The sequence below is a fragment of the Hippocampus bargibanti genome, linkage group LG19 (genome assembly GCF_051943395.1).
Source record: "Hippocampus bargibanti isolate YZ-2025 linkage group LG19, ASM5194339v1, whole genome shotgun sequence".
Classification (NCBI taxonomy): domain Eukaryota; kingdom Metazoa; phylum Chordata; class Actinopteri; order Syngnathiformes; family Syngnathidae; genus Hippocampus; species Hippocampus bargibanti.
In genome coordinates this window covers 7,416,058-7,434,516 of record NC_142752.1, presented here as the reverse complement: position 1 = coordinate 7,434,516, position 18,459 = coordinate 7,416,058, and the positions used below count along the sequence as shown (strand labels likewise).

Genomic DNA, 18,459 nt, shown 5'->3' with positions numbered 1-18,459 from the left:
AAGGCACACCACCTTATAAGAAATGTGCTACAGTAGAGGCTGGGGTTACGCACTACTACTTCTGTAGAGGCGGTTATTGTAGTCGGTGATTATTACAGTAGTTGCAAGACCTGTTGTGGCTCAATATTCCACATATTAGTCGCACCTCAGTATAAGGAGCAGGGTGATCTTTTGAAGAAAATCAAGGCTTTTGGATGCACCTAATACATGACAAAATATGGTAATTTATACAACTTCACAGGTCTTCTATGATGGGCTTCAGAACCGAAAAAGGATTGATGCCGTTTCACTAACTTGTTTCTTACGTTATTACATTCTCTGTTTTTTAGATTACCGTATTTTCCAGTGAATAAGGTGCAAACTTTTCTAGACTTGGAACAGATTAAAAAATGTACATTGATTATAATGAGAAGTGCTGTCTCGGTTTTCGAACAAATCGGTTTTCGAACAGATTCTGTAATGCATTATGGTTGAGAACCGAGGTACGACTGTATTATATTTGGAAGACCGTTTTCATTCATTGAAGGTGCACCTTATAGTGCGGTGCGCCTTATACAGTATATGGAAAAAGTTTGGCAATACACGATTCAATGCACCTTATACACCGGAAAATACAGTATATGTTTCCTATGTTTTGATTATCAAGGGTTTTGACGGAGATCGGTGCACCCCTCCTTCACTCAACACAAACCCTGCTGCGGTATTTCTGAGCACATGATGCTGAGCTTCTGTAGCCCTGTTCTGCAGTCGCCCCAGTGTAAACAAACGGTTTGAATATGTACTCCTCCTTCCAGGATGTCGTCTGAGCAGGTGCTGAGTTAGTCATTGTGCAATGGTGACACAGCCATCCATCAAACCTCCAGCTGGGGACGCCGTAACTACTTTTCTTTTTCCCTTCCCAAAAAGCTTTCAATGAGCTTGTTGAAGCCGAATCGACACGGCGGCACTCCAAAATATGGACGGTGCGTCATGTAGTTCGGGTCTTGTAAGGTGATGATCCTTCCAGAACAAAAAAACAAATAAATGAAGCAAAATGTGACGTGAAAACCAACACACGCTACAAAAAAAGGTTTGTGCGGTTCAAAACAGTGCAGTTATGAGCTTTGCGCAAGTCGACCAAATGTAAATATTGGTTCCATTTCTACACAGTGAATTCTGAAAAAAAGAAAGATATTAATGTATATTTAATGCCGGCCCATGAAGATAGCACATATGTATATATATATTGCATATACGGGGATCACAGTAGCGAAATACAAACGCCATCCACTGTGAGACTAATAAAGGCATATCCAATCCAATCTCTGTTTTTCCCTAAAGCAACAGCAATGACAAAAACAAAACAAAAAAACGTATGTTTGCGTGAATGACAATAAGCAGAAGATTCCCCAGACTATCTTCTCCGTGTCAATCGGCACGTCTTGCGGGACGAGTTGAGCGAGAAGAGCGCATTCATCTCAGACCTACATTAGCCCGTGACGCCACACCATGCGTGGGAGAACAGAAGAAGCCCTTGAGTGATAATTAGTCCGGTCTCTCGTCGGCCAGGCGATTCGCACATAAGGGCAAGGCTCTTCTTCTTCTTCCTTCTCTTCGTCACTTTATAAATAAAAGAAGAAACCTTTGTTTCCTCCTAACTGGGCTCTTACTCGCGTTCTCCTTCTGATCCATCCTAATTAGCCTCAATTCTTCCTTGAATGCGTTCAATCTCCTCGAGTTCGGCTGACAACGACAGCGGCGTCCCTCGCACACCCGCGTTTGACAAACCTCAATCTGTGTGGTTTTATTTGATGTGTGCGATGGGCAAGTGAATGAATTTTAAGATCTAACAGAAATGCAAATTTTCCCATAAGTCTCACACAAAAGCATTTTTTCCACTACATTTAATTAAATTACGTATTTTTTTTTTCCACATTATTTTCTAATTTATGCCTCTATTAACCCTCATATTATGTTAAGGGGTCAATTTGATCCGTTTCCATTTTTCATATTGACTAAAGCACTGGATCTCCTTTCCTTTTCTTCAAAACAGTTCGAAAACTGTTTTGAAGAAATCGTTCGTTTGGCAGTTCGCAAACATTGCATTGTGCACAATGACGACAAACGACAACTGGAGCAAAATCTTCAGCAAGGGATATTTACCATAAATTAAGCAAGGGAGCATTTGTGGTAGGTACTTCCATAATTTAAAAAAAATCCTTTATACTTCCCAACAATGTTTTTTTTTGTGTTTTTTATTGTGATTAGTCGTGTTATTGTGTTTCAGGTTGTGAAAAATGGGGCAGGCAACTTTAGGGCCGGGCAGGCAACTTTTCAGAGTTGTCTACCCGGGTGTCCGCTAACTTTTTATTTATTTTTTATTGTATCTATGCTTGTCTGTGACTGTAAAGTGTCCTTTGAAAGGTGCTTGAAATAAAATGTATTATTATTATTATTATTATTGATAGAGTGTTTATGCACATTAGTAAACATATTACGTTATTTCATGTTTATATTAGTAAACATATGTTTTTTCATGTTTAGCTTAGTATATATTATGAATTGTGCACGTTTAATTTCAGTCTAATTTAGTTAAATAAAACTATCAGTCTTATTAGTTCAATAGCCGTGGAAGGAAAAAAGCAGCGGCTCCAACTTCAATCTAAGACCCGCCCAACACTGAATTGCTCGTGACCGATTGGACGGGAAAGGTCGACTTGTTCGCAACTGATTGGACAACAGATCGCCACTCTACGTTTAAAACTTGTAGGAGCGGGAGCTCGTTCTCTTTTGCTTTCTTGCTTACTCTTTGCTTTTTTGTGCTCTTGTGCTCATGTCTTCGTCCCACCGAGAGGAGAAGTGCTTTCTCTGCCTCATTAGAATAAAGTAGATGTTTGTCCACCATCTATTGTACTTGCTGATATTTTTATCAAGTGAACTCCAGACAATGCGCGAACCAGGAAAGACAAACGAAGTTTTAACCGGACATTAATTGGTGCCGAAAAACCCGTGCTACGTCGACCAGCCTTTGCTCGAGGACCACAACCTGGGTGACCAGTCAAAGCGAGACGGGAGCTAAAGAAGCTCTTGGCGATTGACCCGTTTTATGATTTTTCGACGGGAGGCCCGCATTGAGATGCGCGTCAAATCTGCGCTTTGATTGGGGCAACCTACGGAAGAAACGAAGTTTTTTTTTTCGTTCTTCACTAAAGCCTGTTCGCGGAAAATCCTCCACGCGAGAGACAGGAAGAATCACAACTTTCTGGTGGCAGTTGGGCTCCTCGCGTTCTGGCTGAAGGACTACACGGCAACATTCAAAAGTTCACTAAGTAAGTAGCGCGCTAGCTAGCAGCCATTGTTTGAATGCATTGTGAGACCTCCTGGCCAGAGAGTCTCTTTTCCACTTGACTCATGTACGGACCGGTGTGAAGCGATTTTCGTTAGGCAAGGTGGCCAAATGAGAATACGTGTGCCGGTGGAGGAGTGCATATTAAGGTGCACGCAATATCCACACGCCGAAATGTGAATCGGAAGTTTTCCAGCGAAAGAATATTGTTCACAAGGTGGTGATAGCTGGGATTCAGTTTGTGTGGTGGACCGCTTTTAGTCTGTAGAGCGGAAGTGTTTTAGGGCAGCTGCTATTGTACTGAGTCGAGAGGAAAGAAATAAGATCAAAAATACATTCTTAACTTGGTTTGTCTATGCTAGCATCGTGGCAGAGAGAAAGTTCTTTGTCTCGGAGAGAAGAAAGGGTGGGGGCGAAGTCATTTGAGCCGTTGGTGTGTGTGTGTGTGCGCGTAAGAGCATTCCTTGTGTGTGTGCGTGAACGCGCATCCTGGCTGAGGATTGGCGCGAATCACGCCCTTTGTTCTTGGGTTTGAATCAACATCGCGAGGTGTGCTTCCTTTCTTGTGATAGTTGAAGAAGGAATTTGTTGTTGCAATCGTGAAAATGGGTGCTATTTTTTCTAAAAAGACCCCAATTCATAGGGACGTAGAGTTTATGTCCAAAAAGTTCCCAGGTAGCGAACTTTATTGCAAGAAATGGATGGACTGTAGTACGTTCTCTGGTTCTTTACAACTCCAGCCTCTGAAGGAAGTTTTGTTTCTATTGAAACTTCAAGAAGCATCCGCGATGAAAAAATCTCTTGGAAAGATACGTGCCGAGATAATTGCCTGCGAAGCTTGGATTGCGCAAGCAAAAATCAGAGAGAGAGAAATGGAAGCCAAACGGATGAAAAAAGAGGAGAAAGCGATAGTTGCAATGTCTTCCAAAGTGAGCTCTGACGATGAAACTGTGGCTTCGTCTGTTGCACGTCCCAATGTAAAGTTGGTGGAAAATGGGAAGCAGCCATTGTTTCAATCCCCAGGGAGGCGAGGGGGAGAGGCGGGGGGCTGCCCCGTCGAGGCGCCACGACCCCCCTCCTCCTCCGCGGAGCTGAAGAAGGGGGAGGACGCCATTTGTTCAACCCCTGTGGGGCGGGTGGGCCCCCCTGCGTGGGCCCCCCAGGTGATGACTCCAAATGTCTGTTGGGCAGACCAGCAGAATGGAGCGCTTATGACCCCTACTGGAGGAATACGAGGATTACAACCTGAGATGGCAAATCAGATTGCCGCTGATTGTGTCTCTTCTCGTACGAGGAGCAAAGCAAATTGTTCTGGACAATTGTATCCGTTTGAAGAGTTGAATGGAATTGAAATGAATAATGGAAGCGACTGTGACGCTTTGCCACTCATTCAGGTAGCAAATCCTAATTCTTCAAGCATACATGATCAAACTATCTTGGTTTATCGGCCATGGGGCGACAGTGATGTTGCAGAGGCGTGTAAAGGACTAGGTAATGTTGTTGAAAATGCAGAAAGTTGGACTGAGAATTTTGAGGAATTATGTGCTTCTTATCAGTTGAATGGACAAGAAACACTTAAGGTTTTCAGGAGATGCTTGGGACACCATTGGAATCGGGTGAAAGGTGACTTTACTGGGAAAACATCGATGGGAACAAATATGACGTACGAGGAAGCGTCAACCCAACGAAGATTGGTTTGTGAAAACATCCGAACGTTATGGAAGAAAACACCAAACTTTGGCTTGATTCAGAATTGTAGACAGTTACGTGGGGAAGATATTAACATTTTTCGGGGACGCTTGGAAAATGTTTTTCGAAACCACTGCTGTATTCCTGAATCTGCTGATGAGAATTCTATATATGTCAACCAATTCAAGCAAACATTTTTGCAGAATTTGACACCGGAAATTGGAGATTTCATTCGCAAACATTATGTCCAACACCGGACTGGAAGGTTGGTTGATCTCATGGAATGGGCAATACACGCCCAAGAAGTGGTGAGAAAAAAGTGGGGAAATGGTGCAGATTCGCCGATGGAACATGTGATGGCATCTACCATGGGTAACATAATGGAGAACGTGTTATACCAGGATCGGATGAAGAGACGGATGCCGCACAATGATCGATGCTACAGTTGTGGCAGTGTAGGGCATATGGCTCGCCACTGCAAAAAGAAACCTATACCGAAAAGGAAACATGGGAAATCTTACAGACCTCCACCATATAATACGCGATATGGTGAAGGACATAAAACAAAACATTCAGATTGACGCGAGGAACCCCATTTCAACACTGATGACAACAGTCACAACAGTGAGGAATGGGAACCAATAAAACCAGTTGAAATCTTGGATTTGACTAATGTGTTTGCCTTAACCTTACCGGAAAACGAAAAACCTTATTATTGGCTAAAAATCGGGAAAAAGGATGTCAAATTTCTTTGCGATAGTGGTGCATGCAGATCAGTGTTAAGAGACACCATTCCAGGTGTCACTCCGAGTCGACAACAAATTTCTGTGGTATCTGCAGATGGGAAAGTGACATTGTTACCGATTTCTAAACCAATAAAAATTTTAGATGAGGGACTAAGTCCATACAAGGTCACTATGGTCTTGAGTGGAGAGTGTCCTATAAATTTGTTGGGGAGAGACCTGTTACAAAAATTGCAAATAGCTTTAATACCAACAGAAGAAGGGTATAAACCCAAAAAAGTGAATTTTCTGGAGTCCTTCGTAGTTGACGCTATGGGGGACCCAGTAAAGGTCGATTCATTAGAATTATGACTGATGGCCACTTTAGGGGCGGAGGACTTTCCAGACGTCCCTGCCACCCTTTGGTCATCGGGAAAAACTGATGTGGGCTTACTTAAAACAGCGAAACCAGTTGAAGTATTGCCTAAAACGACTTATCGACCAAGACTTAAACAATATCCATTAAAACAGGACGCTATTATTGGCATCACCCCTGTAATACGGGATATGGTGAAAGCTGGTATTTTGATTGAAGACCCAACTTGTGAATGTAATACACCGATATTTCCTGTTAAAAAAGTGGAATCTGGAGTTTGGAGAATGGTGCATGATTTACGACAGGTAAATAAATCCATACAATCACGTGCTCCGTGTGTGCCAGACCCGCACACATTATTGAACAGTTTAAAACCTGACAAAAAATGGTTTACAGTGATTGATTTGAGCAATGCCTTTTTCTCCATTCCGTTACACAAAAATTCACGTCATTGGTTCGGATTTACATTTAATGGGAAAAAATATACATATACAAGATTACCACAAGGGTTTACAGATAGTCCTACAATTTTTTCACAGGAAATGTCTTCGTGTATTGCTGATTTTAAACATCCTGAATCTTCTCAGATTCTTTTGTATGTTGACGACATCTTAATAGCCTCACCGACTGAAGATGAGAACAAGACTGTATCAATAGCTTTGTTCCAGTATTTAGCGAATACAGGTAACAAAGCTTCTTTGGATAAATTGCAGTTCTGTCAACAAGAAGTAGTTTTCTTAGGACATCTTTTGTCAAGAAAGGGAAGAGAGTTGACAACTAAGAGAAAACAGACAATTTTGCAGGTTCCTCGACCTAAGACGAAAAAACAGATGATGACGTTTTTGGGACTGTGCAATTATTGCAGAACTTGGATTCCGCATTATGCACAAGTTACCCAACCATTATTGACACTTATATACCAAGACGAAATGGCACTGAAAGACTCTATTCAGTGGACCGAAGAGGGCAGTAAAGCATTTACAGAATTAAAAAATTTGATAGCAAACACTAGCGTCTTAGCTTTACCTGACTATGACAAACCTTTTGTTCAAACAGTTGACTGCAAAGACAAATACATGACTTCAGTCCTGTTACAAAAGCATGGACAAAAGCTGAGACCAGTTGCATTCTATTCTAAAAGACTGGATCCAGTAGCTGCAGCTCTTCCAGCATGTGTTAGAGCAGTGTGTGCCGCAGCGTTGGCAGTTCAGTCGTCAGCTGAACTAGTACTTTTTCATCCCACAACGCTGATGGTACCACACTCAGTTGACTTATTGATTACAGGCACAAAAATGACCTTCTTGTCACCAGCACGACATTTGTCTATCATGACAACCCTGCTGGAACAACCACATATAACTGTTGAGAGGTGCAATAGCATTAACCCAGCGACACTTATACCTCTACCTGTGGACGGAGAACCACATTCATGCGTTGACAGAATAAATGAGAACTGCAAACCACGACCAGACTTAAAAGACATACCTTTACCTGACAGCATCTACCTGTACGTTGATGGCTCTGCGTCTAGGTCAGACGCAGGGGCTAACAGGGTAGGCTATGCTGTTGTGACCGATGTTGAAATTGTTGCTGATGGCTCATTACCAAACACGTATTCAGCACAAGCAGCAGAAATTGTTGCATTGACTGAAGCGTGTAAATGGGCGGAAGGGAGAACGGTGACGATTTTTACGGACAGTCAATATGCGTTTTCCACACTTCACTGCTTTGCAGCTCAGTGGAACCGCAGAGGAATGACTACATCGAACGGAAAATCTGTCGAACATGCAGATTTATTGAGAGGCTTATTGAAAGCTATCCTCCTTCCGAAAAGTGTAGCTGTATGCAAATGTGCAGCGCACACGAGAGCTAAAGACAGAATTAGCTCAGGCAATGCCAGAGCGGACACAGCAGCGAAGAACGCCGCTCAGACTACTTTCAATTTGGTCAATCAAGAAATGCGTGAATTAGTGCCTACACAAGTTTTAAAGGACATGCAAGCGTTAGCTACAAAGTCCGAAAAAGATTTGTGGCTTGCCGATGGTGCTAAGCTCGTTGATGAGTTGTATAAAATAGACAACAAACCATGTTTACCAAGAAACATGTTCCCTATGGTGGCTCGATTGAGCCATGGTAGTTCACATATATCAACAGGGGGCATGGTGTTTATAGCAGGGAAAGTATTCCATTTAAGCAGAGGTTTCAATTCATATGCAAAAAACTTTTGTCGGAGTTGTTTGATTTGCTGTAAACACAATCCACAAGGTAACATGCGACCAAAAAGAGGAACATTTCCACAAGGGTCACACCCCTTTGAAGTGGTCCACATGGATTTCATTGAACTAAGCACAAGTAATTCTTATAAATACTGTTTGGTGTTAATTGATTCATTCACCAAATGGGTGGAAATTGTGCCTTCAAAGAAATCCGATGCATTATCCGTTGCAAAAGCATTATGCAAACATATTATTCCAGAACATGGCATACCAAGAATAATTTGGAGTGATAATGGACCACATTTTGTTAATGACGTAATCACCAAAATTTCTGAACATTTAGGTATTAAATTAAAAAACCACTGTGCATATCATCCACAGAGTGCAGGATTGGTTGAAAGAACGAATGGCACAATAAAAAATCGACTCAGAAAAACCATGGAGGCAACAGGCAAACCTTGGCCTGAATGTCTGTTTTTGGTTAAATTATATATGAGAATAACACCCACTAATAATGGCTTAACGCCTTTTGAGATCTTGCATGGCAGACCTTTCATCCTCCCATTATGGGAAGGTGTGCCCTGGCAAGAAAATGAATCAGATCCAGGTGCTTTGTTGGCAAAATGGTTGTGTGAAATGTTGTACAACAACAAAGAGGTCCACAGCACATGTACTGCCGCAGTCCTGTGTTCCCTTTGCAGGAACAGAGAGGCTGCTGGGCTCCCCGAAGGCGCTGATCAAGGTCTGCACCAAAGTCGGAGGGGCCATTCACCGTGCTGATAACAACGCCAACTGCCATCAAAATCGCCGAGAGGTCCACCTGGGTGCATCAAAGCCACTGCAAAATCGTTCACCAACCAGATCCGGAGCAGGTGGAAGAGAGACGGAGCCAAACCACTCAATAGCCATGGGTTTGGTCCACATCATCTTGCTGTATGAATTAGTGGAGGCAATCCAGATGACGCACGTAAAGCCTCCCATTCCATCAGCCTGCCAAACTCCACCATTGCAACCAACGATGACAGAAAAGTGCCCTAGCATGGCACATCCTGTAGCCTGCTTGCCACTACAAGATGCAGGAATCATCTCATTTCCTCTTAGCATCCTCAGGAACGAAGCACGACAAACGGGAAGTGATTACCCTCATGGTCCTTGGTACGCTCGTATCAAGTCAGAGAAGACTTGGACCACTGGTTGGGACTCAGTTGTGGTCCATTCTGAGCCCAAAACAAAATGGGTTCAAAATAGCTGTGCCCAAGAAGCAAAACGAATTGTCAGAAAGATAACTCAAGGGAACTGGTTAGGAACTGGAACTGGCACAATGACAGATATCCAACTCGTTATCGTAACCCACAAGGTTGCGGGATGCATGGACTTGAGACTCTGTCCTGATTTTCGTGAACATCACACTGGTTTTCCTGTAACTATATGCATGTTGTCATCTTTGACAACACCAGTCGTGACATCGCCTTTCCAGCGCAAACCACACATCAAACCGACAGCCTGGATGGAAACACCTGACAAAAAAGCCCAAAATTCAGATGTCATGGACGCATTATATCAACCATTTGCAGGAGAAAAACATGACTGGAATCCGTTGTTATCAAACACGTGGTATCGTTATGCTACATTAATTGCTAAACAAAATAGGAAAAGTAATTGCTTTGTTTGTTCTTTTATGCCACATTGTGTAACGCAACAAAGAGTGCATTCAAAGGTATTTGGAGATAAAATGGCTCGAGCTGCGTATATGTTAATATCTTCGCATAAACCTGATCAACATTTTCCAGTTCTTCGCAATGCTTCGAGAGGAGAGATTGTTCCAAGTTTGGATACCATTTTGGAAACTGAAAATCAGGTTATGACCGAGAGCGGATTGCGATTACCAGTATGCGTTGCAATGTACGGTACAGGTCAAAATCTAGGTTTTATAGATGAGAATAGATGTTTATACGTGCTACCGTTAAACACCAATGTCACCATTTTACCTGTATCTTCACATCTTTGGTGGTTATGTGGATGGAAAGTATATTCTTTTATTCCTCCGAAAGCCTACGGTATGTGCGCACCTGTTACTGTGACTGACAATACTTTCATCATTACCAGTCGTCCAGCACACCATCATGTGAAAAGAAGAGTGTCGTTTAAGCCCCACGATTCGATCTGGGGAACTGATGTTCCAGAACAATTCAAACACCATAGCACGGGAAGTAAGGTAATGTTAGCTCTTTTTCCACAAATTGGAGTAGCTAAAAACATGCTACGAATTGAAACAATTGACTACAGGTTTCAAGTGTTTGTAAACGCCAGTTTGGAAGTAGATGAAATGCAAAACACTGAAATTGCAGCAATTAGACAAATGGTGCTGCAAAATAGAATGGTTTTGGACCTTTTGACCGCGCCACAAGGGGGCGTCTGTGCTATGGTGGGTGATACTTGTTGTACGTACATACCCGAAGAAGCGAATTCCATAAACATGACTGATGCTCTGTCTGTTGTCAGGGATCTCAGAGATGCCATGGCCAAGGATCACCGGCCTGATCAACCGTGGATCTTTGACGGGCTCTTTGGGGGCTCTTGGTATAAGACTTTGCTCAGACTGTTTATCCCATTCGCAATTGTGATTGTACTTATTTTCTTAGTCATTGGTTGTATTATTCCATGCTTAAGAACAATGCTAATGAATATGATAACTAATTCTCAGGTGAATTACGCAAAGGTTTTGTATCAACAAATGCGTGAAGGGGACCCAGTGTTGTAGCTAGGGATAGTACACCATGGCCAGAGAGTGGTTGCTCCAAAGAACAAAAGCAAAAAAAGAAAACGGAGAGCCGAGAAGGAGTTTTCCTCATTAAAAACCCCCAAAAAATGGAGAGGTTATATAATCACAGCAGCAAAATTGTGATAGAGGTTTTTCGCCTTCTCCATGGTAAGTTAAATAATATTAGACGTTGGATAGATGAGATTAGAATGGTTCCCTGTGCAATTAGTATGACGTGCATGCATGAAATCTTTTGGAAATGTATGAACTGATGTTTAAATGTACAACAGGAGGGAATGATAGAGTGTTTATGCACATTAGTAAACATATTACGTTATTTCATGTTTATATTAGTAAACATATGTTTTTTCATGTTTAGCTTAGTATATATTATGAATTGTGCACGTTTAATTTCAGTCTAATTTAGTTAAATAAAACTATCAGTCTTATTAGTTCAATAGCCGTGGAAGGAAAAAAGCAGCGGCTCCAACTTCAATCTAAGACCCGCCCAACACTGAATTGCTCGTGACCGATTGGACGGGAAAGGTCGACTTGTTCGCAACTGATTGGACAACAGATCGCCACTCTACGTTTAAAACTTGTAGGAGCGGGAGCTCGTTCTCTTTTGCTTTCTTGCTTACTCTTTGCTTTTTTGTGCTCTTGTGCTCATGTCTTCGTCCCACCGAGAGGAGAAGTGCTTTCTCTGCCTCATTAGAATAAAGTAGATGTTTGTCCACCATCTATTGTACTTGCTGATATTTTTATCAAGTGAACTCCAGACAATGCGCGAACCAGGAAAGACAAACGAAGTTTTAACCGGACAATTATTATTATTATTATTATTATTATTATTATTCATCTTCCTCTTTCTAACTGATGCCATCGAAGTCGGTCCTCAGTGTCGGAATGAAGCAGTGTCATATAGACGTCATCACACACTCCCTCAGTCTCTCTCTCGCAGTCACTGTCGCGTTTGCAGCGTCTCACCATCGATTAGTTTATGCCAAGTTTACGTGCAGCAGCTCTGTTTCCTTCTTTATCGGACCGCTCTATTGATTTTAGCTTGAAACATTCGTCATACGTCTTTCTTTTTGCATTTTCCATGATGACGGTATGTTCACACTAATTTAATTTATGCACAAGACGAGAAGTTGCAGTCTTCCTCGACGCATACATCCCACCGGTCTTAATCTTACCTTTTGTACTCGAGCGCCCCTGGCGGCCATTAGAAAAATTACATAAAATGGCCGCATCACTGAATAAACCGCAGGGTTGAACGTTTGGGGAAAAAAGTAGCGGCTTATAGTCTTGAATTTACCGTATTTTTTTTTACATAATGAGGGTTAAAGCATCTCCCTCCCCCCCCAAAAAATGTCACTTGAAGTCGAGTAACAGCAAACGAGTCACATGCTGATCTGTTTGCTCCTTTTGACCCAAACTAAACGTTTGACTCACGCGGTACATCCGAGTGCTCCCGAGAGCTTGCTCAAAGAAAGCCGACCTGACTCAGGCAATAAAGGTCACGGCGAAAGAAGGCGATGAGTCGCTTGATCAACATTCATTTTGCTCAAACGGGCAAAAGGAGCAAAGCAAGCTGATTTCCAGCTGACTTCCAGCGACGGATGGTGTTGGATGCAATTGAAATTACTTGAATGAGTTCACCCCCGCTCCCCACATCCACACCCCTTTTTCCTTTGCATATCATACATAATCTGTGGCATCCCCGGCATGATGAATGTGGCACGGCCTCATGCCAGGGTGAACTTTTGATGAGTCGCTGAATAACATGACAGGAAAAACTGATCTTACGCCATTTTACGGACTTTACTGTCATCTCCGCAAATCAAAAACGAGTCCTTACCACTGTAGGTGACGATCCTCACTGTGGAATCGCCCTCGCCGAAACGGGTGATGGGGGTGAGGCGCACTTCATAAGACTCTGGCTTGATGAGCTCCGTCAGGTTATGGGTGATGAGCTCTCCTTTGTTGATCGTCCAGTCTACGGGAATCTCTTGCTCCCACCATCGCTGCTGTCCCATCTTTGGAGATAAATGGCAACATTTTAAGAATTAGAAGAAAAAAATACATGTGGAATTCAACTAGGGTGTGTTGCAAGATTTTTTTTTCTTTTTAACTCATTCACTGCCATTCCTGAATGTAATTGTTTTAAAACAGTCCATTCATTAAAATTGCACCTTATATGCTGGATGACAGCAGCTGGTATCATTTGAGTCACGTTTGGTGACCACAAAACTGTCCGCTGTACCTCCAGGGACAAAGTTGTTGACATTTTCTTCGAAAATATCAAGTCAATGAGCTTCGATATGGTTACTTGTATCTACCGTCTTGAGTTATAATAATAATAATACATTTTATTTCAAGCGCCTTTCAAAGCTCTCAAAGAACCTTCACTGTCACAGACAAGCATAGATACAATAATAAATAAAATACTATTATAAATAGAATACAATAAATAAAATACAATTATAAATAGAAACAAGAGATAGAGCAGAACACGGAAAATGCTATTTTAAATAGGTGGGTTTTGAGGTGGGATTTGAAGGTGGGAATAGAATCGATGTTACGAATGTTGGGAGGAAGTGGGGGCAGAGCAGCTGAAAGCTCTGTCCACCATCGTGCTGAGATGGGCAGGGGGGCACAGTGGTCAGTTTTCTCTTAAAGGTCGACAACAAGTGTGAGTTGTGTGCGATTGGCTGTGTCTATTTCCTCGCAAAACTTGTTGTAATGAAGAGCATATAATGGCGTTGCATCCTCCAGACTCCAAGTAATTACTTCACTCGGAGCGTTCTCTCCTGTGCACATGCGCCGCTATTTCATTGGATTTGCAATCGGGACTGAGAAGGGCATGCGTGTCTTGCTTCTGTTTGGGATGCAGGAGTCGTGTTTGCCTTTTTTTTGTGGTGCCGCCCATCCCATGAAAGCTTATTCTCAAGGATAAAACGTACCTCGCTAACTCGCATAACCCCCACGGCCACCGCTGCGGCAAACTCTTTTTTGATTTTGTGTGCCTCTGTGAACCTTACAGGGGAAGCCAGAGCTTAGCCATGGGATGTATGGAAATCCTTCAGTTCCATCCATCCGGCATCCTTAAAGGCAGTGACTGCAGGTTTACCTTTAGGGAGGGTTCGCAATCAAGTCGATGCGACTCCATCCTTGCCGATGGGCTTGAAAGCCGACTCTGAATTCAAAAGGCTCATAAGCTGCTTTGAAAGTAAACGTGGCTAATGAGAGGGAGTGAGCTGTTGACGGCTTACACAGGGAAAATTGTTTTAGTTGTGTAGCATTTAACGTTGACGCGTCACTACAAACGCGCAAAGACGAGGTTAATTGGGAGACGCGGGGGAACATCCTGCCTAGGATTTTTGAAAGGGATGCATATTGGCTGGACTTAAATGCACGAGAAGAATGTCCTTTGAAATGTTCATCCAGCGACGCCAAATACAAATACCACTCAACTGATGTAAGCTCACTTTACATTCTCTATGTCAGGGGTGTCAAAGTCCTTTTTTGCCGCGGGCCACATTGTAGTGATGGTTTCCTCTCGACTGTTGATAAAAACCAAAACTGGAACAATTTCGGGAAATAAAAAATGGCAATGAACAAGTTAATACAAAGCTTTAATCACAGCTGAAGCTGTATTTTTTTTCAAGCATTTAAAATACTACATTTAGGATATCAGAATATTGATCATATATCAGGCAAATCAGATCATATGGCGCATGGTCTGCTCTGTTTACATGTCAATGCAATTGGCAAATTACAGCAGTTCCAATTCCAGGCGAAAAAATGACTCAAAGACGATCTCTGGCTGAGCAACACATCTGTGGGCCATTTATCGCAATGTAATGGTTCGGCGGGAGACATGTGTGAGGTAACCCAAGCGTCCTTTTTCCTCGGCATTCCAACTTGTCCCAAGGGGAAGCTGAAGCCAGATGAGATCTGCTATTCTTCTGCTTTTATCAGATGTCTCAACCAACCTCAACAGACTCCCCCTTGATGTGAAGTAGCGGTGGCTCCCCGGGGATGATTTCCCGGCCTTGCGTAGTCTCTTAGGACTGGCGCAGATTTTCTTAGCCAAGACTTTTTTCCGGATTGCTTAGATACATGAGCCCATTCGGATGCTTTGTTGATAGCTGGAGCTTCAGCTAGATAACAGAATCAAAGGTTGCTTGAAGTTCGTCACCGGGGTGACTTAACTCTGGGAATGGAAATCTGCAATGTCACTGTCGGCATTCAAACATGCCACTATAGGCTGTTTTTCATTTTTTTTTATGTATGGCTTTTGCACCCTCGTTTTTATCCAGCGGCATTCAATTTCAGCGTCTGTTCACGTCGCATTTCCGCTGAACTGTGTCCTATTGATTTAACATCATCTGATGCCGCGTTGGACTTGGTTTTTTTTTCTCTCTTTTGCATCTAGATTGATAGCGGTAACACGTTCTACAGGAAAATGCGACCATGGTCATATTACAGCCAGCCGATGGTTAACGGTAGCTTGCCGGCATGTAATTAGTGTTGTCAGTATTGATCGACATGCACAAACAATGTTGACAGGTCAATTTTGGGACATATGATGTAGCCTGGTCCTTCCAGATTTGTTCATAGGAGGAATTTTTAGCTCCCGGGAAAGATTTGACTGGAACTTGGCATTGTCCCTTTTACCTACTTGGTAGTAAGGAACACCCTGATTTGTAGGACCAAATTTTTCAGACTATAGGGCTAAATTTTGATTATAATTTGGCAGATCCGGTGACCCCACACTTGCATTTGTAAAAATGTGAGCCCTGTCTGACACCCAACGTTCTCTCCTCTCAACAGATGGAGGGTGATGGGTGATTTGCCTGGTACAGAGCATCGTCTACTCTCCAGGCATACAGAGGGAATAAAGTGGAAATGAATTAATTCACCCCAAAAGCACAAAAAAATTGAAATATTAATGAGATTTTCCGAATTAACGTGCGTACGAGGGAGAGAGCAGCTGTGAGCGAAACGTCGCTGGCGACTTCTCAGACAAAACCAGTGGTGAGTGGCGTTGAAAAAGCGTGAAATCATTTCCTTCGCCATTTTCGAGAAAGAGAGAGTGGATGGAGAACAAAAAGCGTGGTGCCACAAACATGGATTTGCAATGTTTGCTGCAAACACACTTTTTTTTTTACTGGCTGTTGAATGTCACCCCACATTGGTTCTAACCTGTAAATCCGACGTATTAAAGCGACCGGCAGGCTTATGGCTTTACCCGAAGCTGGCGTGCCGCCTGGCGTGTTGGCTCGAAAGAAATACCTACAATCACCAAGTGTGAGAGAGAGGGTGGGGGATATTTTTGCCAGTTCAGGAATTCATGGAAGAGATACACTCCCACTCCACAAAGATGACGGCGAGAGGCAGAATTGAGTTTGTGTCAAGGCAAATATGATAACGCATGTGTACAACATGTGTGAAATTGTTGTGGCTTGGAAATGAAGCGGATTTAGTAGCTATGAGACAGTCTCTTTACATCAATGCTACAGCTTCGTGTTTGCTTTCAACATTTAGCACATTTCACCTCATCCTCTCCTCTTTCATCTATAACTGCTTCATACAACACAGAAGGCGCAGAACATGCTTAAGATTGAATGACTGTGTCTTTGTGTTGTCATATTATTTGTTCTTTAGTTTTTTAGTCTTTTGACTTCAAGATGGCGACGCAAGAATGGCTGCCTTTACAGCAGCGCTTGTATTTTGTTTTTCTATTTCTTCCTTTCCTCCTACTATCAACACTTTGGTGCTGTGAAATGTCAAATTCTCCACTGCGAGACTAATAAAGGTGAATCCAATCCAAAAGGCAGATTAATAACCAAAAGCTACAAAAAATAAATATAAAAAAAAAGACAAATTACTACCTGTCTGAGACCAAGTCTATAGGCCACAATGCGATCAACAGCGTTGGGGTTCATTTGCGTCCACTGGAGCTTGAAATCGTAGATCCTGGGCCGGTTTTGCCAGAGAGGGCTGTAGGTGTCGTAGTAGAACTCAGGGGCGTAGGCCTTGCCTGTGCATGGGAGAAAAACAAACACAGTCATTCATTAGTTTGATTTGGTGTCTCAAAATAGACCATGGGCTGTTTCAAAACAAATGAACGAATGCTGCAGGTCAGCCGTCCATATTTGGTTTCCATGTAGGATCTCAAAAACGGACCACTCAAAATGTTGCATAATTTTTTTGCGCAGTAACATTGGTTGCATGAATTTTCAATGCCTTCATTGCAGCTCATGACTTGAATGTTTCATTTGTAAACACGACCCAAATTCTTTCAAGTGCAGAGCTGGAATTAGCATGGCAAAGATGTACAGTGGCTGTTATCTCCACCATGTTGTGTTTGTTCTATTTCCAACGCCGCTATATCATATCTCTTTTGCTACTGCCATGACCCAATTACCCCCCCTCCTCCCCAATCTCCTCCTCCGACGCCTTTCCCACCCTCTTCCTTCCACGCCACCCCCGAGGATCATTAAAGATTTATCTTTACAGCGTGTATCATCTGACACACTTTGCTTTCATGGCACGCAATCAAAGCACATATCACATAGTGGAACATCCACTCGAGCAACACCCAAAAGTGTCCAAATCCTTTTTTTCCTCCTTATTTATTTTTTAAATCAAATCTCAACTTCTTCCTTTGCTTTATCAAAATTGAGGATTTACCCATTTGTGAGTGGACACATTCTGCCGGCTTAAGCGCTCTGGGTGACCTTGTAAAGTTTGTCCGCCACCATTTTGGGATACGCCGGTGCAGTACGTGGGCGAGACTTTTCACACATACAACATGGTTTACTCCTGAGTCCATTGCACTTTTCTTGCTCGCCAAAACAAGAGCACATACCGCGGTCCAAAAATATCTGCCATGGCAAAAACCAATAATGATGCTCTCACAAATGTTTACAGTACTTGGAACCACCTTTGGTGACAGAAACGAGGCTCACATGCCGCACCATATGAACTCATTCAATGCCAGCAATTAAAATATAAAAAGAAAATAACCTATTGAGCGCCAATTTAGAGCATGCTGACTGAACTTTTCAGCCACACACACACACGCACGCACGCACACACACACACACACACACACACACACACACACACACACACACACACACACACACACACACACACACACACACACACACACACACACACACACACACACACACACACGCACGCACGCACGCACGCACGCACGCACGCAAGCAAACACACACACACACACACACACACACACACACACACACACACACACACACACACACACACACACACACACACACACACACACACACACACACACACACAGTATTCTGTTTAATGTGATCACA

At 42.8% G+C, this 18,459-nt stretch overlaps 1 protein-coding gene across 4 annotated transcripts in view; it reads right to left on the bottom strand.

Moving 5' to 3' along the window:
• The window catches only part of LOC148883837 (MAM domain-containing glycosylphosphatidylinositol anchor protein 2), a 121,243-nt gene that overhangs the window by 18,484 nt on the left and 84,300 nt on the right, over positions 1 to 18,459 (bottom strand). For all 4 annotated transcript variants that reach the window (XM_089021476.1, XM_089021478.1, XM_089021477.1 and 1 more), the window contains 2 exons: positions 16,990 to 17,138; positions 12,951 to 13,128 (listed from right to left, as the gene is read on the bottom strand). In XM_089021476.1, the coding sequence (XP_088877602.1) occupies positions 12,951 to 13,128; positions 16,990 to 17,138 (327 nt within the window). The remainder of the gene's footprint in view (positions 1 to 12,950; positions 13,129 to 16,989; positions 17,139 to 18,459) is intronic.